We start from the raw sequence: 23,022 nt of genomic DNA, 5'->3' as shown, positions 1-23,022 counted from the left end.
TGAGAACCGAGGATGAACTCAAAGATTTTAGTGGTCAAATGTCAAGGCCACTGTGACAGGCACACGTTTTAGATTAATCCCAAATATTATTTGCAATTTCCAGTTTACTTGCGCACACTCTACAGATACAGTTCCTCCAATTTATTGTTGCAATCATATTTTCTTTTCGTAGCTGAAGAAGAGCCACCTGGCTCCCAAGGAAGGACAGACAGACAAACACATGACAGATGAACGTGACCTCTGTCTTGGATGCAATAAGCATAAACATGCTCTGTCTAGAATTACGCCTAGAATCTATTAGCAGTTTGCCACTGAGTGAAATTGCACCTCTGCACATATTTCTTACAAAAATATCCGCCTCTCAAAGAGAATAAACCAATGACACCTTTGTAGAGCTGAAACACAGATGGCCATTTTCCAAACAGCTTGAGAGGACACAATGATAGAGATTGTTCTTACTACATTAAACCGTTCTCCTCCTTGCCCACCTAAACATAATCAAAGGCTCTATATCATCAATAACATCTACCAGTGAAAATACAATTTCAAGGTCTGTTTGACACATGAAAAAGCAACTATGCATTGCAATTCAAAAGTTCCACTATAGCATGTTTCACAGCGTTGGACGATAATCTTTGATAATTCAGCCGAGGCAGGAAAAACATGCATAAAACATTCAGCGCAGGCGAGATTTTCCACTTCCTACTTGAGTTGGATAATCAATAAATGGTGTCCTTCTCACGCAAGTAATAACTTCAGAGTACAGGGTATAAGTGCTGCCATTTTTATTTGGTCTGCTATTTAGTTACAGGATATTAAGGGATTGTACTAAATAAGAAACTAACTGACTCACAGCTCTCTTAGTGGAAAAGATCAAACTATTACTATAACTCACAAAAAATGGACTGTATTGGTAGGCCAAAAAATGGCTGTTTTCAACCTAGTTATAACAAGTCCATACTTTGCAGAGTAAAACACGTTTTTCTACCAAACAGTAGGTTAAAAAAAACCAAACAAACGCCTCCAAGTCAGAGTTAAACATGCCGTTTTGTAGCTTCCATCAGTCAATGCCAGTAGTACTGATAAATGTTGTAAACGTCGCTGTGCAATTGCAGAATAAAGCAGGTCTTTACCAGGCAGCACGTGAATGAACAGAGATGAAAATGGCGGGACAGTGCCAAATAGCCAGAAGCTAACGTCAAGCTAACATTTAAGTTACAGTACATACAGTGTGTTAGCCTGCAACACGAGGTAGCTGCAAAGAAGCTCAAAGTTTTGCCTTACACACACAAATTAAGAGAGTAATCGTACACCTACCTAACATTTTATGGCAAAATAAGTTTGGTAAAGTTCCTTGAGTTACTTGTTCCTCTGACAAACCTCTCTGTCAGTATATGTGCAAGATGGTTACTAGCAGCAGAAACAGACCTCCATCAACATCCGTAGGTGTGGTTATGCTGTATTACTCCAACGTAGTTTTTCAAGCGTTGGCATCATCAGTAGCTTTGTTGATTTTGAATAACAAATGGCTAAAACACAAGGGGCAGCATGGCTCAGAGGTAGAGAGACCGTCTAGCAACCAAAGGGTCGCCGGTTCGATCCTCACTTCCCCCAGTGACCGTGTCCAAGTATTCTTGAGCAAGATACTGAGCCCCTAGTTGCTCCTGATGGCCCTGCGACGGACTGGTGACCCGTCCAGGGTGAACACCGCCTCTCGCACAATGTCAGCTGGGATAGGCTCCAGCCCCCATGCGACCCTTAACGGAGAAGTGGTATAGAAAATGGATGGATGGATGGATGGATGGATAATCTTAAAATACTTCGCAGCATTCACCTTGAGATTTTTTTCTGTCTTTCCGCGACAACATTTTTTGGCTTTTATCATACTTGTCATTCAAATAAAGTTTTTTTTTTCTGTATAAATCTGAAAATACTCTGTCATACAGATATTATATAAGATTCACTAGTCTGTACAAGTCTGCTCATATTTTGGCCAACCAGCCTTGCAAGTTGCCGTGGAAATATAAGTGTTTGAGGAGAACAAACTCAAATTAGCAAACGTGTGAAGTGGAAGGTGGAAGATTATATGCCATTCGTCAATGCCATAGTACGCTGCCATCATCTCCACCATGTAAGGGTCTTTGAGTACAGAGAATGACAATTTTGGAACCATGTAGCCTCCAATTAGATGGGCTGACAGGTTAATTTGGCCAACATTTCTCCGTTTTTTTTTTTTTTTTTTGGAGAAAATTGACTGCAGAGGTTGAATGAGAGGTAAAATGGATGGTTCTGGAGAAAAAAAAAGGTATAAAAAGTCATTGTGATGACTCTGGGACTTTACCCAAGAATTAGTCTACCTCCTAACCACCCCTGAAAACGCAGTTTGTTTTTACTTTATTTTTATAATGATTAAATAAAAGTGTTAATTAGTGAGCAGAGCTGCTGGCAGAGGAATTTTACTCGCTACAACTCTTTCTTTAACCTTAATGAAGTCGTTCCCTGGACTTCAAAAAAAAAAAAAAAAGATTTGCTACCTGCTAGATCAGCAAACAGCAAACTAGCTTTTGTCAGTTTGGAGTGTTTTGTTCTCATCTATTTTCACACATGACAGTCAGGAACAGAAGCTTTTCTCATGCAAACTGTGGTTTTCTGTCTGTGTTCTATTGGGAGAACATGACAAATCTAAGGATGTCAGGGGGAATTGTACTTAGGTGCGGTTTATCTTCAGAAACAAGAACACAGCGGACTACGTATCGATACGGGCAGCTTATTTGTGGTGTAGTCAGCCGTGAATAGGTAACTGATGAATCCGTCTGTCTTCCTGAAAAATACCTATCGCCAGAGGAGTCAGATACAGACCTCTGAAGTGACAAACGGCATGTTGTTTTCCTGCTTCGGTTTAAAAAAAAAAAAAAAATCCAGGCATGGTCTGGCAGTACACTGTAGAAAACACATTTGTTTAGGAAAAGCTTGGCAGGAACACATCTATTTGTCAAGCAGAACCCAGCGAGTGAAGGGGTGATTGAGTGGCCTGCCGTGAGTAACCGAGTGAAGGGATTACATGGGATGATGCAGTGAAGACAAAGCTGAGGGTAAATTAGAAGGTAAAGACAGGGAGCCGCACCATGCTTTCCAAAATGTAATGCATGAAGTACATTCCTCAGAGATTATACAGTATACGTGCAGTGTTCAAGAATAAAATGCAGAACAAATATTGTATTTTATAGTATGGAAATACAAAATCTTGCAATAGAAACCCCAGACAGCAATTTCTTTTTAATATAGCATCTCATTTGAAGGCAAACATTTCCTCCAAGTCATCAATTGTGTGTGGCTCTTAGGTTTTTTGTGTGTGTTTTTTTTCCAGTTCTCTCAGCTCCAGCTCTGTTATTTATCCAGGGAGCATGCTTCTAAACATCTCTGGAGGGACCAAGGCTCTATTTTTATGACATTGCACAGAGGGTGTTGGGGCTTTTGTGCCACCCAAGTGTCATTTTCATCCGTTGCACACAGGTTATTTTCTTACCAGTTCTTGTTGGGTGGTTTTTTTTTTTCCCGTGTCACCCTGTGAGGATGTAGATCGAGGGAGCAGAGAAGTGTTAGTAACGATCAGAGAGAGCCGTGCAATTTTGGTGACAATCTCCATGATTGTGACTTGATATTCGACAGTTGCACTGTCTGCAGGCATGGACCATCAAAATGCTTTTACATGAACCGTGCTGTTCAAAAGCTTACAAGCTCTAGCGATACTTCGCTCAATACGACTTGTAAAGCCATGGATTTTTAGAATATATGGAATATGAAGAAATGCCTGGTTGAAGTCATTTGCATCTTGAAAGAAAATGGCAACCTATTGGATAGCCCTCTGAACGCTAGTTAGCTTAGCTCAATAAATGGTGGTGATTGGGAAGTGTTAGCATTCCTGCTGTCGTGAGTCAAATAGACTTTTTCTCCAAAATGGACCATTAATACAACTAGTTGTGCATACAAGTCACCATGAATAACCGATTTACAATAACAAAAAAAGTAATTTTATCATCAGGCCAGTCAGAACTACTTTCCTGCCTTGGTGCAGTGATTTGCAATGCCTCAAAAGTTTGACTAAAAATTAATAATTGTTTGCCAACAAGAGGAGCGACTGCTAGTCCTAATCTCATTCTGAGAGAGATTGAGGATGATGATTAATTCTGAACAAATCAAGAACCTTTCTGAACCTTGATAAGTTTCAACAGAGATATGCTAACGCTTCCCACACACTTGCATTCATTGTGCTAAGCTAGGCAGCAGTCAGCCGCAGCGTGCTCCTTTACTACCTCCGCCAGCATGCGCTATGATGAGGTGGTTTTACGCTCTGTTAGAACCTGGAGGATGCCTACTTTCATGGCCACACTGTTGACTCTTGCTCAAGTACATTTCAGACCTCCTGACGTCATAATAGCCAATTACACCCTGAGGTCGTCAGCCAAGGTTCTGGCTGCCATTCCACTGTCTAGGCTGAGGACCAGGGGTGGCCAGGCCTTTTCTTTTCTTTTACTGTCTGGAACAACCTTCGTGAGGAGATCAGACTGCTGGGCTCCTTATCCTCTGTTCAAATCCCTCTTAAAAACATAATTTCACGAGTGTGTCCTTACAGGGTTTGCGTTCTGAATGCACTTTAATCTTTTAAGTCACTCTTTAGAGCTTATTTTTATGCGAAGGCATTCTCTTGATTCCGGTGTTGAGGATTATGATCTCCACCAAGGAGGTTATGGTCTCATCACCCGCATCTGTTGGTTTGTCTGTCTGTCAGGAGGATTACGCAAAAAATAACCTCTCATATTTGGGGCAGATCCATTCAACGTGACAAAAAAAAAAAGCTATTTTCGCGCAAATTAATAGGCAAATCCACTTAACATAATGGTCTTGCATGTGCTCCATTGTCCCTTCAAGTTATAATTTTAAAGTTTCTATTTTCAAATTTAATGCACTTTGTAGCTGAATTAATTGTTATGTGAATAAAGTTTCTTATTTCATTGTCTTTCACTAGAGTGTAAAAATGCTGAAATCCTGTCCGAGGGAGTCTTGTGGGCTCTTTTTTATTTCACATCCCACTGAGAAAATATCTCATACAACAGAAGGAATGGAGACCAACTCTCGTAAAATTCTCATTTATGTGGAACACATAAAAGTAGGTTAACATTAAATTATTTTAGACCTGTCGGCAAATACTTGCATAATACAGGTGCATGCTAAAATTATGGATGTGCTACCCGCAGGTGCTGAATCACCCTCACTGCTGCAATTAATCCCGTCGTTTTGGGATCTTTCCAGACTCAGGGTTGCTGATTCATTCACTCTCTTGCACCTAAAAATAGCATCACCGCATTAATATTTCAGAACGCTTTGATTTATGTCAGTTGGAACGTCAGGAATTCAAGAATTGACATGAAAGCGGATATTTAGGGTCAGAGGTGACACACACTGGTTGTAAAAAAAAAAGAAAAAAAGTGCAGGTGAACTGCGTCATCACTGAATGTGCAGTTTGGTAGAAATCGGGATTAATCGTGTTAATTTAGATCGAGGAAGACAGAGATGAGCAATTCAAGTGTACTCATCACGTAAATCTGGAGATAATCCCTGGGCATACTGTATATAACCCTATAGAGATTATATTATATCACATTTACTGTCCATGACTACATCTGGCCCTACATTATGTATTTATCAGAGGCCAAATCATAAACATTAAATCACGCTACTCCAAGTCATGTTGAATAATTAATGCAACACTGCTGAACCCCCCCCCCCCCCCCCCCCCCCAGACCTTGAAGGACATCAAACCGATTGTGACACTCAGGAGATTCTGCCCAGGGGAATGTCTGGATTACCTCTACCTACAAGGTCATATGATCAACAGCATGCACGTGTGTGTGTGTGTGTGTGTGTGTGTGTGTGTGTGTGTGTGTGTGTGTGTGTGTGTGTGTGCGTGTGCGTTATACGTCTCAAGAACTCATGGTTTGATTACACTTCATAGAACTTCTGAGGCAGTTTGGATTACCTGTCAATCCTGGAACCTGAAGACTTTTCTAGATATTAGTGGTATTTTCACAATTCATTTCCATCAGATTTCCTGAGTCAGCCAAGAAGACCATTCATGACCACTGATGACACGATGTTCGTGTTCAAGTGTGCTTGTTTTTTCCCAGTGACATAAATATCAGACAATTGCAGCCAGCCAACACTGTAATGGCGTTCACCAACTGATGAATCAAACCGTCACTTCTGGAAGTTTGAGCTCATTTCTATGGAACGTTTCAAGCTGCTAAAGACAATGGAAGAGAAGGTCGTTGCCATGGAAGTGAGTCGGCCTCCAGCTCAACGCCTCGAGCTGCCGGGGGAGGTCAAGCACCGAGAATCTCCGAGGTGCAGTAAGCCTGAGAGATGATAAATATTCAGCACACGTCCCGGCACGTGTCAAAAACTCATTTCATCACTTGACATAAGATGCTGGTCAAACATACTGGCAGCTGCAAAAAAGAAGAAAAGAATCATTGATTTGATTTGAATTAACGTCGAGTTTATTCCTCCACTTGATTGAATTGACAACCGTTCCTTTAATGATTTTTTTTTTCAGTTCAATCAGTTGTTTATACTTGACACGCGTCTGAATAAAACATCTCCAGCTTCACTTTGTGATCCACACGGATAAGTAAAGTATGTTATTTTAAAATATCGCCCAAAGCATGTTCATGATCAGTGAGAAATAAAAATAAGTTCTTGTTCTGTTGCTGCTTTGACATTTTAGCTATACAGTTTTATTTCCTACGGCTAACGTGTGAGCTGGAAGATTAAAAAAAAAAAAAAAAAAAAAAGAGGAAAAAAGAGTGCCAGAACATAGAATATCTTATCTTCAACCTTCTTTGGAGTGCAGAAGAGGCAGCTGCAAGGCAACAAAGACAAACCCATCTTGTGCTGCTGCATTTGCATGACTCTCCAAGCTGTATTAGCAATCAGGAAGTTGTGGGGAGGAGCACACAGGAAGTGACTTTGATATGATCAATCAGCCAAGCAAAGTGAATGCGCTCTTACAAAGAGAGAAGACTGAATAAATTTCAATTAAGATTCAGAACGTCAGAAGTCAAGAAGCACAGCCGCTACCACAACAGGAAGCAGTCTAAACAGTTGAGACGGCCTGAGATGGAAGCCAGAAATGTTCACATTTTTAAATCCAGATGAAAAGAAAATGAAAATACCCAAGTTCTAGAAAAAATATACCAAAAAGACGGAAGGTTTACTTTGAACATGATGCATATGTGTTACTTCTGCCAAGGAGGTTCACTGGCATCTTTTTGCCCGTTTGTCAGCAAGATTATATGTAAAAATCCATGAAATTTAAGGGCAGATTAGTCATAGTGACACCTGGTGGTAACAGGAAATTACCTTAATTAAAAAACAAAAAAACGACACAACTGTAAATTCTCGACGTGGATCGACATTTCAAATTTGGTCAGAAGCCCCAAGGGTTCTCTGAGGGTTCAGGAGCTCTCCGCTAGGAGGACACGCTGTAAATGAGGCAGGTTATAATGAACTCATCACAATAAATGAAATGAAGTGACGATCAGAGGTAAATCTTGGAAATAACAGTGTTGCCGACATCATCTAGCTAGCGAGAAGGCTAATGATACTTTAGCTACACAAAAACTAGCTGCCCGACGGGGACGTCACTGGAGTAAACAGTGAAATATCACTCGCCATCTCTTGTGCTAGTGGATACGACCTAATCTAATACTCTTCCCTCTGAACAAAAGCAACCATATCCACGCTTCCTTTTTTTTTCTTTTTTTTCCAGAAAAGAGATAAAATTCCCTAGTGTTGGAAATGGAATGGTCTTGGATGGGATGATTTCCTCACACAGTGACAAGCACGCGACGCCACTCAATTATGCTGGACAGCTGGGCTTGCTGCTACCCAAGGAGCAATATCTTATGATTAAGAGCTCTAATGACTGCCTTTAAGGGGCAAAGGAATCATTCATAATACACTTCGCATGCAGTTTCCTCACCCCCACTTGTTGCAACCTTGTCCAAACTCCCAGCGTGCCTCCAGTAATTCACTTTTTGCCCAATCAAATTCAAAGCAGCAGTCAGTGTCTGTGTTTGTTCATTCATGAGGCGGATCTGATTGTGCTTCAGGCTCTGTCGGTGCACGCGGCCTGATAAGAGGCTCGCACAGCGATCGGTGTGATTGCAGAGGGATGTTTTGGCTGCCATTTGTACAGAATCTTTTGTGCACTCGTGATGATCAGACTGGAGACGGGGTTGTTATGGTGATGAGACCGAGCTCTGGTTTATGAGCTATTATAAGATGTGGTGAATGACCAATGATTAGTGTCAATGTTTTTATGTTCTACAACTACAAATAAAACCGTTGTTTTGTGTCCGTGATGCTTAGCCACCTGGGTCGTGGTTATTTGAGGACATTTAAGGGCAAGTGGACATGGTTGTACGCGTTTGCCTCATCTAACCAATGTCCTCCAACTGGAGGGAGGAACCAGGCATTTCACCTTTTCAGCTCAGCGCAAATGAGACAACCAATAAAAGTCTATTTACTGTTTGAATCAGACGGATTGGCAACATCAGCACCGGGTGAGCTTGAACGATGGAACCTTCTTTGGAATTCCAGAAAATCGCAATTCAGCAGTTGCTTACGTTAATGCAAGATCTGCCAAACCAAACAAACAAATCGCGTCTTTCTCATCAAATCGCAAATAGAAAAGAAATGGATAAATTTGTTGCAATTTTTGAGAAAAAAAACTGCAAAATCAGTCTTTCTTTGGTCCTTCCAGGATTCCGCAGTTTAACTCTGTACAAGTAGGATGCAGAGTCGTTGAAATAAAATCATTATTTTAATCATTAGAGGAACTGCCATATTTCTAGGAACAGCATCAAAACTTGAAAGGTTCAACATGTTTTGCATGTTGCTTATTTTTCAAAGGCTAGCTTGCTAGCTTCTACTTGAAGGTCTGAATTCAAACCTAGTAGCATTGTGTTGCATCCAAATAGGCGACGTAACTCATACAAAGAGCAGATTACAGGACTGAAAGAACATAAACAATACTTTGTAGGCTTGTAGGAATGTTGGTAGTACACCACAGACGTCTCCTAGCAATGCTTTGGATACGTAATGTTGCTATGGTACAACTCCACCCAGAGGATTGATGTTTGCTGGATGTTTCCACAAATATGTCCAATTATGCTCTCGCCTTGAAGGATGAAGTCGGAAAATGAGTTGAATTTCCATTTACTTAAAAGCGGAGAGAGTTATTTCAGGTAATTTCATCAAAGTCAATGTCAGCAATGAGCCCATACATTTTTTTCCTGTTTATTCATACATCAGAGTTCAGAAATAGAAAAGTCGCAATGTTCAAAGTGTACAAACCAATGTTTTAGCTGAGGCCCATAATGCTGGCAACCCAAAGGGAAATACATCATCAGTGGCTGCTGCAGGCGACACCGGAAAGGTTATGAATGTCATTACAGTTCTCCACAGACTTTGAGGTGAACTCATTCAAACTAGTTCATAGTCATGATTCTGAAAAGCTCTGATCTGCCAAAAAAAACATATTATTCTCTCAACAATGAGGTGATATGGTTCTGGCCACTTGTAATGCTGTAGATAATCAGATAGGCAAGGAACACAATAGAGAGGCAGTGGACCTGACAGCATGGAGAGCCTGGATTAGACCACTCTATGAAAACAGAATCACTCGTGACAGACACTCTTGGCCTTTCATGGAGCCGCTCCGCACTGAGGGATGGAAAAAGAAAATCATTCCCGGTCATTTCGCTTATCAAACTGCTCTTTTCATTTCCTAAGCTCACGATTGGATTTTCTCACTCGTGCTCAACACGGGAGATGGGCTTTCTTTTCTTTGTTATGTGTCATTCACACACTGGTCTTGCCCAGAGGCTAATAATGAAAGTTAAAAGAGTGTTGCATATTAATGTAAAAATCTATTGAGCCATAAAGCAAAGCAATAACTGTCCTTCAGCGGCCCCGTCCTGTCTTAGAATAATTGACATGTCGTCCCGTTCCGCGCTTGGCTGGAGTCATAATGGCATTCAGAGATGTTCTCGAGCAAAGCGTCCTCGCCAGAGAAATGATCGATAGATGATAGATGAAAGCACCTAAATTGTCTTTGGTCAGTGTTAAAAGGACTGTAACGTCGTCTAATTCCATCAACTGCACTTTTGTTAAAAGATGATTTCGGTGTGTGGTGAGAAAGTTCAAGCAGGATCAATGGTGAACACCAGAAGCTGCCGTTGCAGTGGGAGGCCGCCGTTCCAGGACGATCAAACACTGACCAGGGTTGCTTAGGGCGCATTTCCACTGGCTCACTCCGGCTCAGGTCTGGTCGGTTTGGCCTTGTTTCCACTGGCCCCAACACGGTACTAACCGTTACCATTTTGGTCCCCGGTCTGCTGGGGTTCCAAGAAAGTTAAGCGGGGCCTAAAACGTGACGTAAACACGTAGCGGGGCGCTGATTGGATCACTTTCCTGCTCATGTCGTCTACTTTGTATCATCTTGGTGTCATCTTGTATCAGCCCTTGGTGGAACACTGGTCATCGCTTGGTGAAGTCTTTTGTACTTTTCTTGGGTGCTCTGTTTTGCCGCTTGAAGCCTTGCCCGTCTGTTGTCCCTCACTTTCAGTTTAAGCAAAAACTACAAACTGAGCAACAGGCACAGCGCTGCCTCCACGTTGTCTGTTGTTGTTGTTGTTGTGTCGCACACAAGATAGGCCGGGGAACTCTCGGCCGGTGAGTCCACCCAAACTGACGTGATACCCAGTGCTGGAGGAAACGCACCCATACCAACCCGACCAAAGTGAGCCAGTGGAAACGTAAAGTTCTACTTTACGGGGTAGCGGTGCAGCGGTTAGTGCTGTTGCTACACAGTAAGAAGGTTTGAATCCGACAGTAGTCTGCATGTTCTCTCTGGCTTAGTCCCATGCACTAAAGACATGGAAATGAGGCTAATTTGAGACGGTTGTTTCACCTGATAGGCTCCCATCACTCCAAAGCGGCGTCCACCATGGATGGATGGGTTTTTGAGGTGGGCGCTCACAGGACAGGCATTGGTCACTGTTGGTAGAAGTCCACATCAGGCCTCCAGGTTGTGATGGTGGCTGAGATCAGCAATGACAGCTGGGGACGAGCTCGGATCCCGTTTGGAACAATGTGTTTCATTTTGCCAGCCGCGTTTCCTTAACCGAGTTTTTAATTCTTCCTGATCCTAAATTGGCCGTGACTGTAATTGAAACATCATAAAGTTTACAAAAGTCAATTTAATTCAAGAACTTTTCACTAACAGAAAGATCTAAACAACAAAAGGAGGAGGAGAAGGATGCTGAGGTCGTGTGAGCAAGTCATTTCTCCTACTTCTATGCGGTTGGGCTGTTCTGCTTGTTGCCGCCGGTAATAACTTGGATTTATATTGTGCCTTTCAAAGAGGTAAACAGTTAATCTGACAGCAACAATAAAAATACATTCAACTGAGACAGCACAGTGCAATACAATATGCTTATGAATAAAAAGGAAATTACACAAATGAAATAGTAGGGCCAAAAGAACAGGCTGTCAATGACTAAAGTGAGGCTGTGAAAATATAACATAGAATGTTGCTTGCTTGTGTTGTACGTCGCTTTGGACAAAAGCGTCTGCTAAATGAAATGGTAGAATTGTAGAATTGTAGACTGTATAAAGCATAGGACAGTATTTGTTTGGATTTGAGCTCCGTTATCTTGATAAAAGATGCATCTGACATGTTTCTAAAAAGACTGAGACTGCTGTTTTTTTGCAGTTTTGAACGTCTGAACCAGGTTTGACTGCTGCGATTTGCATACTTTTAAGACATCCACAGTGGAATGGGAGACAGCAAATCAAACCTCTGGAATAAATAATAATAAATAAATAAAAGTTAGAATAAAAGTATACTCTGTAACCTTGAGACGCAACATATTATGATTTTCTTTTCAACTCCCACCTTCAAGATATATCCTCCTTGTCAGTAGTCAAATGTCAGCACATAAAATTCAAATTATGCCAATAAGAGATGATATAATGAAAAAGAATAGTTTCACCATTGAGGACTTTAATGTTACGGTAGGTTTGGCTGTGGGTACGGCTTCAATCTGAGTTGTGTCTTTTATAATTTCTATAAATGCACATTTAATTAGAGGAGAGGTCACCGAGGGTCGCGCCTCTCAAGACGAGTGATTCACTGATCCAGATTTTCTAAAATTGATGACAGCTTTGCATATCGTTGCACTTCTCTAATGTGTTGCACCGGCGGACTATTGATGTTTTCTCTAAAGGACGCCGTAAATCTTTCTTCTGTCACTGAATGAAGGATGAAATTAATGTTTTCCTCTCCTACCTCAGCCAGTTTAGATCATCTTCTGCTTTCCAATATGACATCATGACAGATGGTAATACGCCGTGACATATCACAGGGCCGGTTTGAACAAGGGTTGTAGATCTTTATTGGCATCGATTTCCATTGTTTGTTTTTTCTTTGTTGTTGCCAATGACAGTTAGACTGGATTGAGTCCAGCAGTGATGTCAGGCTCAGCGTCTCACACTGAGACACAACTTTGAGAGTTATAGGATATAAAGTTAGAGGAGAAGGGAGTTGATGCACGCTGGATGGACAGAAGGAGAAGAAATGGCAGATTTGAAGGTACAGTAAGGCAGGATATTGCAAATCCATCACCAATCCCCCAAAATCACTCAGCTCGAGGTCGGTCCCTTGCAGATGTGCAGGACTGCTGACGGGGGTCCTCAAGTGAGCGGGGTCACCCCTGCCTGACCTCATCGACTTTACTGAGAAACTTGTAGCGTACCGGCAGAGTAATGACTGTAACACTGACTTTAACACGACTGCCTGTTGGAAACTCACGCAGCAATTTACTCACTTTTCCTTCATCACATGGTGAAAGCTTTTCCATTACATCTTGAAAGCTACATTTTCTGTTCCATGTCTGAGCTCAATCTAGTGCAAACATCAGCAGGACTGCCTCGGATGAAAAAGCCTGGAACAATGCCGATGAAGGCGCTGTGCTTTTTAAAAGGATTTGTTTGGCCTTCGTACACCAAAACTGGCAGGCCTAAATTGAGGGCCTTGTATTGCATCTGCCTAAATATAATTCCAGCTTGAAGGATTTTACTGTTGTTTGCTAAATCATTTCAGCTCCAATTTGGCGACAGAAACGATCTAAAAAGACGATTAAAGATCTGACATATTGCGAGCGCAGTTCTTGAGCGTTGAGCTGAAATTCAAGCCCATTTTGTTTCCAGGAAGCACGGAGACGTTCTTTTTTTCTTTTTTTTTCCCCAAATAGTTCGCAATTTTGACAAGTTTTATTAGAATTTGCGAGAGTAGCTGCAAGGATGGGGGGCTAAAAAAACAACAACAACCGTTTCATAATTTAGAGCTTAGGCGAATTTTCAAATTCTTCATGTGTGGAAAAATCAATACAGCCGGACCCTTCCTCTGAATAACCAGGGATAAACTCATCAGCATCGAGAAGCTGGGGAAGGAGCTGAAATAACAGGAAAGAGGTGACTCATCGGCTGGAAAACAGCTGGGAAAGTGGATGTTAACTGTGCAATTATGCCACTTTACCATATACAAAATAAACCTCATGGCAGGAAGTACAACTACTACATGATACCTATTGACGGAGGGCGTGTATCAGCAGCAGCAGTGTTGCTGCGCATAAGTTGCCCCCTACTTGCTCTTGTGCTGCATTCCAGACAACCTCCCAGTTCAAAATTCTGACTTCAAGGCATTCCAGAAGGCTGCAGTTGCATGTAAACAGTAAATATACTGATTTCTTTGTGGGATGGCAACAACAAAAAGATGACGGCCTCCTGCCTATGTGTTGTATAAAAGCACTGTGTTCCCATCACGCTTCAGCAGGAGATGATTTACCAAAGTCAATAAATGTTGTATGATTTTTTTTTTCTTCTTGTTTTTCTTTTTGTAAGGTTTTTCAGAATAACTGTGGTGCGGAGGAAGATCACACACACAGATGTCCTTTCCTGTGGTGACATGCTTGACAACCGTGTGTGTGATCGAGTTGTTTCACAGACACCAGGACGCTAATTCTTAGTGAGTTTTCCAAGCAGGAATGCCAACTTTGAGCAGCGTTCCGGTGTACTTCTTCAAGTAGGAGGTCAGGAAACATCAACAATCAAGTTGTCTGGAATGCAGAATTGATTTCTAATGTGAGAAAAAAAACACACACACATACAAGGACACACAAACACACACTAGAAAGCAGTGCACAATGGTTAGCAGATGACTTGCACAAAGGGGGGTGTGTGTGTGTGTGTGTGGGGGGGGGGCTTATCTGGAGGTCCCCTGATAAGACGAGAGAATTAATTTGAATCGTACAACAGCAAGTTAGGCTGAGATGAAGAGGAGGCTGGTGTGAAAACGTTCACTGACCCAAGAACTCCGGGGGAAGCTGGATGTCCACCCTGCTGCGTTCCGTGCCCCCTGCTGGTGACCCTGTAATACTGCTAATGTAGCTTGAGCCGTTTCCTCTCAGGTGCTTCTGATCAACCTGCTGATGAGGAAGTACTTAAATAAAGGCGGGGACTCGCTTTCCCCCTCTCCAGCCAACACACCTCCTGTTTGAGTGGCTGTTACGACTTAAGCGCTTAGCTGTGTTGTCTGGTGAGACTGGTAGTCCTGTTTTCGTGTCTTTCGTTCCCTGTTAGGTTTTGGTTCGGTTGGGGTAGGGGGAAGGGACCCAGGTCCGACGGCCCTATGTGGGCTGGTCTGGGGAACTTTCCTGCTTTTGCTCTTTTTGGCCAGCTCACCAAACCATTTGTTGCTATTCATTGAGATTTACTGGGTTAATTATGGTTTGTCATTGGAAATTTTTCTTGTATCTCCAACATTGGCGACCACTTCATTTGTTTAGGCCTCCGCAGGACTTTTAGGGGTCCAAACACAGACACTAAATGATATGTCGATTGAAAATTCAAGATTCTCTTCCAAGTAGCTGAAGCCCACAGTGAGCAGACTGGTAAAATCTGCTGTACATCAAGGGGGGAGCTGGTGTGTGACACCCTCTCAAAGGAATACAGCACCACCTGGGTTGGCAGTATAAGGCTCCGGCAGGGGTCCAAATGACCCACAGGGGAGAAAAAATGTCTGGTGGATGTGGAGAAAAATATAGTCTAAATGTGGGCGAGGGTGGGGGTGGGGGTACAAACAGAAGGCGTGGCTGAGACCTGGGGAACATGTTAAAAAATCAGGGAAACTGGCAGTTTGCATATTTTTACTCCTGTAGTAAAAGCTCCTGCTTGCCCACCAGGTCGCCTGTAGAGGACAGGACGCGGTGGTTCGACTGTGGTGCTGTGTGGAGCTTTTTAATTGGATGTGATATGTGTCACTGTAAGTAGGCTAGTTTATTGGCTCATGAAGGAGCGGGGGGGGCGTTCACAGGACCCAAAAAGGAAATCCAAGCAGGAACTGATGAATCTTGGGAATCAAGGAACAAAAACAACAGGTGATCACAGGGAGAAAAGAGCTAGCAAAAACAAGGATGGAGCGATTGGAAAAGCGGAACAATAAAACTAGAACGGAAACAGTTGCTTCAAGAGAACTCCAGGGAACGAGGCTGATGAGGACCAATAAACTAAAGAGGCACTGGTGAATCACTAAAAAAAAAGGTGGGAAACAGACAGGAAGTAAATCCGAACACACAGAAGGGAAGTAGATTTCATAATAAAATAAGTGACAAAGGGTTCCATCTGTAGAACTCACACTGTTGACATCAAGGAAAACAGGGAAAAACCACAGCGGCTGAAATTTAAGGTCCATGAGAATATGAACTGAGTCCAGAACTAAAACCTGAACAGTCCAAATGGGACTTTGATAGGTCACAGCTAGACGTCCAGGATACACAGTAGAAAATCCACAAGGAGATCCGGACCAGGTTCATGGTGTCTCAAAGAACTGACAACTAATGCTTCCAAACGGGTTTGGTTACAATCTTGGCGGGGATGGGAAGCCGTGTGTTCAATTCAGTATAAGCAGTGAGGCGATGAAGCCTGCAGTCAGGCGTGGGGAACCGCTGGAGCCCCGAGGCCACGCCGCTCAGACACATAACACTGCTTATTATCTCTGACACGTTGACATGAGTTGATCAATAAGCCACCAGATGTAGCAAAATGAAACATGCTGCAGATGTAACATGCATTTAACACGCAGAACGCAGTGAACAGAAAACTTCTCCTTCTCACTGTTTTCCCCTTTATTTGGCTGCTGACATCAGCCACCTTTCCTGAAAATGTCAAGCCTCAAAACCCATCAACAGCTTTGTTTTTTTTTTTGTTTTTGTTTTTTTCCACAGGCGGCGGCGACCACCTCGGCGAAGGAACAGAAATACCGGTCTCAGGATAGCGTGCATATTCCTATAAATGCTCCACTTCAGAGTTTATATCTCACCCACTTGGTACATTTTATATGTTTGTGCATAAATACACATACACACACGCGCACACACACGAGTAAGAATACATGATTCTGTGTATTCTTGCAAAAAAACATACACGCAAAAAGCATTTGCAACAAGGAAATAATTTAGTACACGCGGAATGAGACACAATGAACACAACAATGACATTAACTGTGATTCAATATTCATTTTATTCTGACTTTACACAGACATCATTCAACCCTTTCCCAACATTGCCTCTTTTTCCTTTCCCACTCGTTCTTGAATGGCTGGAGAGAAACGGTAGCCCACCATTTTCAGACAACAACACCACCGGCACCCACTCATCTCTAATGTTTACAGCCAGAGTGGGTGTTGTTGTTTGGTTCAATGGCCGTGTCAATGTTTCGCTAAAATACAATGTTCCGAGCTCCTGGAGTGTGAGCCATTACACGGGTGATCTAACACAACATTCAGGCTTTGCCTTGTGTGTTTCCCCACTGTCACAATCAAACCGGATTCCTGGCTACATGTCATTATTCCTGTTCCACTGGTTCTTCAGGAAGTTTTTAAGGATTGCTGTCAAGTTCAACCGAACTATTTTTTTTTTTTTTTTTTTTTACCAGAAACTTAAAGCAGCAACATTGCAGTAAGTTTTGCAACTCTGTCCTAGGAGACAGTTGCATCATTGCATACCCTCACCAGATACACAAGGGACTGATTAAGAAGTGAGACATGGATGGGATGGAAGCAGGGTTGTTTGGAGCCCTGGAGGGGACGCGGAGAGAAGGAAAGAAAATCGTGGTCCACAAAGAAAAGCGGACTTTTCTGAGGTTTCATCAAAGTATTCATGTAGTACTTACGGCTCAACTGAAGTGGTTCTAAACTGCTTGGGAAACCCCCCAATATCAATTATTTTTCAATTTGTTGCAAAAAACTTGACGGTCAGAGTAGTCTATGTGACAAGGGCGTGTCCCCTGGTACTCTTCAGATGTCTCTCACTTATCCTAAAACTTTACTTGTATTTCAAATCAGTGTCTCTCTCCCACGGGTTTGCGCTCATTGTTTTGGTTTCAGCGACCTGGACCTACATTGACCTAAATTTAGCTTGTAAAAATACACTTTTCCCCTACAACTGATTTCTATCTCCGTGTCCCCTGCAGGGTTCCATTGGTTAGGGCGTGAGATCACAATGAAAACGAGCAAGAACAACCAAGTAAAGTGAATATTTCAACACGTGAGGTCTGTCCTGACGCGCCCCTCCCACCCTGTGACTGCTCACTGGGGTGACCCAATGGAGGCCTCTTCTTTCGAGCGGCCACAGTGGTGTGGCTCGTCCATTCTCTGATTCAATTAAGACTTCCGCATTTGGCATCTGCACCGTTTGCATTCCTCTGTTCCCAGGAGAATGGTCTTGGGCAGGGTTACCGGGACGTAACGGACCAGTTGCCCTCCAGGACCGGTTCCTGCCTGCTGGCCTTATTTGGTCTCTTCCTTCCTGACCAACTAATTTGTCCATTGTTCCGTCGACTAGATGTGCAACAAAATAAAGCAGTAAGAAAACAACACAGAAGTCAATGCCAGATTATGGCACCTTACAAGAAGAGAACTTCAATTTTGTTTTGACAAAGAAACGCCGCGTCACTGGTTTCTCCTGCTGATGTCTTGCCGGTGAAAATAATCGGGGACAAAATGGCTTCACTTACAGACTTAACCTTTGCTACATTTGTCACACATGAGTGAGTGGCCATGAGGTGTTTGATAATGAAGAAATCTAGCGAACAGCACAAGGGTTTCTCACAGGGAAATATTTAGTGAGAAAGATGAATCTCATCACAGCTACAAAGTCAAGACCGTGACATCATTTGTTCTGCTGTTTCCTTCAGCACAAATCACTTCATCCTCTTGGTCCGCGGCCCGCTGCGGCTCTGTCCTTCAAACACATCCTGTTGGACTGCTGTAATTGCACCATGACAGGATGGATTCCTCATCCCCATCAATCAATCCGATGGTGATGTGAGCTTCTTCCTAATATGACTTCTTCCAGCCTCCCTCTTTTCTTCCCTCCCTGGTCTGCCTTCGTGTTATGCAGTTTATAGTGATGAATCACAGATCCGATGTTCATCCTGGCCTGCATCCTATCAGGGTTGGACCAGAAACATAATGCCCTGAGTGATATATTGACCATGTAGGGTTTGTGACAGGTTTTTCTAATGTGACTGCTGTTGGCCTGCCATTAAGCACTCCCTATGCGTTCTGTTTGTTTTGTGGGGCACCATTAAGGAATTAACGTGTGACTAAAAAAGGGAATGTAAAATTGTAAAATGGAAGGTTAGCAAAGCAAAATGTTGGGAATATAAACTTAGCTTTATTTCAGATTAAAGCATCCAAAGGAAGTCACTAGTTGGGTTACCAACAACTTAATTTTAGGCACTTCTTACACACATCTATTCACTAGGGAATTAAACAGGTGCCAGGCTATGCCACAACAGACCACTGCACTACCTGGGTACCCCTTTTTGAGGCATGTCAGAAAAAGTAACTGCAAGATTCCAAAAAAAAGTCTCCAATTCCGCAGAATTTTCTGTCTTTTTTGGAAAAAAAGAGCAAATACGTGGAACAAGAGATGGATCGTTAACTCATGTGACTGACCGGGTCTTCCACTAGTGTCATCCCAGACTTTGGCCTCGTCTCCAGACAGATATGTCACACCAGCTGGGACTTTAGAACAATTACAACTTGCCCAGCCAACTGTAGATCCACAAGACATCTCTTCATCTCCTGCTCGTAGTTGTCTCTTTTCCTCTCTGCCGTTTGTTACAGCCATGTGTACAGTAACTACACCTCCATCTTCTGGTGGCATTGCTAGCTTGTTTTATTCGCTCCGTACCATCCATCCATCTCTCCATCCATTTTCTACTGCTTATTCTGTTAAGGATCACTGGGGGGTGGAGCCTATCCCAGCAGCCTTTGGGTGAGAGGCAGGGTTCACCCTGGACAGGTCACCAGTCCATCACAGGGCGAACACATAGAGACAGACAACCATTCACACTCACAGTCACACCTACGGTCAATTTAGAGTATCAATCAGCCTCGTCCCCTCTTGATGTCTTTGGACTGTGGGAGGAAGCTGGAGTACCAGAGAGAACCCACACAGGAACAGGGAGAACATGGAGACTCACACAGAAAGATCCCGTGCTGGAGCCAGGGCTCAAACCCGGAAACTTCTTGCTGTGAGGCCACAGTGCTGACCACTGCACCACCGTGCCGCCCACTCGCTACGTACCAATTCAGGGAAACACACCTAATGCTTATGTCGTTTTTGGTGACATATCCACTGTTTGCTTGAAATTTGCTTGACAATTAAATGGAAACACAATGACTCTCAAGAATCCGATACAGTAATCTGGGGCTCCTCAGATCTGCAAAGGGAAGATAAGAACGCTGTTTAGCAGAGCCTCTGCATTTCAAAATCTGCTCAGTCTAGCGGGTGATTAGTCGACACACTAAACTGACCGAGCAAAAGATCTTTATGCGCTTTAATTGTATATTTTCTTTGCATTGTGAGGCATTTGATACATCCGGCATCAGATCAGTGCTGCAGCAGGTTCACGGGCAGGGTATTCTATTCATAGGAGTCCAAATGAATCGCCGGGAAGACTCCTCTCATCTGCAGCAACATTAAGTCTGTTTGAATTGAGAGATGTTTTGTTTCTTATCAGGAGAACAAAAGCAGAAAGTTTGCTTACAGGAGCTGGCGATAGCATCTCCTCACTTCAACGGCCATGAGAAAACGTCAGAAAACCGAAGCTCAATGCAAACCACTCAACTATGGGTAAAAACTATCTGTACTGGAGTGAGCTTCACACAAACATACACTTATATCAAAGTTTATATGACCCGCTAGTCAACTCGTTCTGGCTTTATCAAATATGGACACTCGGTCAGTGGCTCTTCACATCACACTACACTCTACAGGTACAAATGAAGTTTTTGATGTGCAGAGCTTTTCAGTGCGGATTTCCTCTAACAGCCTTAGAAAGTAGGTTTTGACCCGAGCAACAGGGGGAATGTGATGACGTCTGCAGGAAACGAAAAATAACCGTGCGGCCTGGTGTTTGGATTAAAGACTTACAGATTTTCAACAAACGACCTCTGTCCGCCGCAGTTATGATTTGGGGTTTTCTGTCCGTCCGTCCAAATTTTCATTCCTGTGACTTCGCTGGAAGGCGTTCAGAGAATTTCTTCAAATTTGGATCGAATGTCAAACTGAGGACTGAAGGATGAACTTAAAAAGATTTTGGTGGTCAAAGGTCACTGTCACTAAACATAGAACCCATATCTCTGTCGTACCTTGAGGGAATTTCTCCCAATTTGTCGCAAATATCCACTGGGACTTTGGTGGTCAAAGGTCAATGTCATTTCTAGTTTTTACAAAACACCAGACTTTGCAATGTGGTATTCAAGGACTGTAACCTCAAACCAACATTACTCAGCATTGCAGTATCATTTTGACGATACACTGATTTGTCGTAATCAGAAAGGTTGCCTCTCGCAATCCTTCTCCTCACATATTTTTCTTTGATTCATTAAGTGAACCTCTTATCCTGTACAGGGAGCCGGAGCCAACGGCAGCTGACAAGAAGAAGGGTATATAACTGCCGGAACGCTCAGCTTGACTCAGCTGTCTGGAAGCTTGCTACGGATTCTCAGTACAGGTATCGCAACAGGAACGAAGAAAACAGAACAAGGCCTTTATGGAATTTGATGTGTGCAAAGATGTTGAGCCAGTCAAGCGAGTTGTGGATGACTTAAACTCGTTCTTTTTCTTTCCCCTGCTGCTTCTATACATCCATTAAATATTATGCTATGGCGCTGGGATATTTCGACGTGCAAGACTCATTTTTCATAACCAACAGTAAACTTTTGACCTCTCTTATCTTCCAAATCCACCAAACACGTTAAGATAAGCAGAATGGAAGATATCGTAGAGATTCGGATATTTCTTACAAATACTGTATAGCCATATAAATAATACTGTTGACTGAAGAAATTCAGCCGATGCTATAAAAAGAGAATAAATGCAAAAAAGAAAAGAAAAAAAAAGTAGGTTGTTGGAACCAGTATTGACATTATGGGACATAAAGGGAGCAGTGCCTTTTCCACGCTCCAATGAATCTGTAGCGGTTTATTTCCAAAACTGCTCATCCCTTCTGAAAGATCCGTCATCTGTAGACTCTGTATTTCCTGCCTTTGCATGTTGCCTCACCCACACACAGACACGAGTGGAGAGTGTTAAGAGACTGGCTCATATCTTCATGTCCCCACAGACTATCGGTGAGGGGGCCGGCGCATTTACAGTTAGTAACCTTTATCTCCTCAATTTGGATTTGTGAACACAAACAAATCGATTCTCCCGAAGGTGGAAACAACAATGCCAGGGGCAGAAGCTCTTGATACCATCAAGAAAAAAACTTTAACTTGAGGAAACCTCCAGGATAGTGCCTCTGGATACATGAAGCCTTATAAACTCTGAGTGTGGGAGAGAAATACTCACGACACCGTAAGATACGGGTGTGTTTGAAGGTGGATTTTTGCCTTTGGGAAGGTTTAATCAACATTTAGAGACTAAAGAAATCTGATTCAGATGCTGCTGCTGCCAAACCTTCGATATTTCCAAGGATTTTTTTTTTTTTTTTAAATCTCCACACAAAACCTCACATATACCCATGAAAGAAATGCATGGCAGTCTGAAGGAAAACACCCCCATTGAACACTGCAATGCTGCTTTTGTGCTGAGGGAGAGAAAAAATGTCCCTACCATGTTCATTTCAGATAGACGCTTTGATTACTGGCAGCGGTCACAAAAACACCATTCTCTCTTGTTCAGAGGAATCAAATTGAAATATGAGAACAACAGTAGCTGTGGCGTTTCTTTCACACCTAGTTTTACAAAAAGTGAAAACACAGCCCTTTAGTGATTTCATTTCCTCTCATGGCACCTGAATGAGAACATCTGGAACAAATGTCCCAATGTCTCACTAAAACACTTGTTTTTGGTCCCAGATGGATGCCTGCAAAACTCCCGATGTCTCGCCAAAACCAATATTTTGTCACCGGAATAACAGCCGAAAAAGTCTTGAGGTCACCTGAAACAGTCGCCAAAACAGTAGCTGCAAATGTTCAGATCTCTCATTAAAATGTCACAAGATCTTACTAAAAAGTACAACCGGTTTTGTTGCCAGAACCACGCCTGCAAATGTCCAGATATCTTGCTGAAAGTAACATCTGTTTTTGTTGTTTTTTTTTAGTCTTACTAAAAACCTGGTTTTGTTGCCAGATTTACGGCTACAGTTGTCTCAGCATCACACAAAATATTTTTTTTTTTCAGCTGAATGTTTGAAAAAAAAAAAAACCCGTCTTGGCGTCCTGCCAAACATACCTGTTTTTGCTAACAAACATCCCAACGTCTCGCCAAAAAAACGTACTTTTGTCGTTTATTGTTGCAAATGTCTGAATGTTTCTCTTG

General features: G+C 42.6%; 1 protein-coding gene and 1 long non-coding RNA gene across 2 annotated transcripts in view; both read left to right on the top strand.

The window, feature by feature from the left end:
• The window catches only part of LOC147241440 (uncharacterized), a 52,377-nt gene extending 35,814 nt beyond the window's left edge, over nt 1-16,563 (top strand). Inside the window, exon 3 of the long non-coding RNA XR_015110870.1 lies at nt 16,410-16,563. This is a non-coding gene — a long non-coding RNA (uncharacterized LOC147241440). The remainder of the gene's footprint in view (nt 1-16,409) is intronic.
• The window catches only part of tmx3b (thioredoxin related transmembrane protein 3b), a 111,870-nt gene extending 90,549 nt beyond the window's left edge, over nt 1-21,321 (top strand). Inside the window, exon 16 of the mRNA XM_086191284.1 lies at nt 21,109-21,321. Within this exon, the coding sequence (XP_086047410.1) occupies nt 21,109-21,132 (24 nt within the window). The 3' untranslated portion in view covers nt 21,133-21,321. The remainder of the gene's footprint in view (nt 1-21,108) is intronic.
• The last annotated feature ends 1,701 nt before the right edge of the window (nt 21,322-23,022 follow it).

Source organism: Aulostomus chinensis, chromosome 21 (genome assembly GCF_037954235.1).
Source record: "Aulostomus chinensis isolate RoL2024-O1b breed Wild chromosome 21, RoL_Achi_v1.0, whole genome shotgun sequence".
Classification (NCBI taxonomy): Eukaryota; Metazoa; Chordata; class Actinopteri; order Syngnathiformes; family Aulostomidae; genus Aulostomus; species Aulostomus chinensis.
Note: the sequence above shows the minus strand (reverse complement) of the source record. Positions and strands in the feature narration are given on the sequence as shown.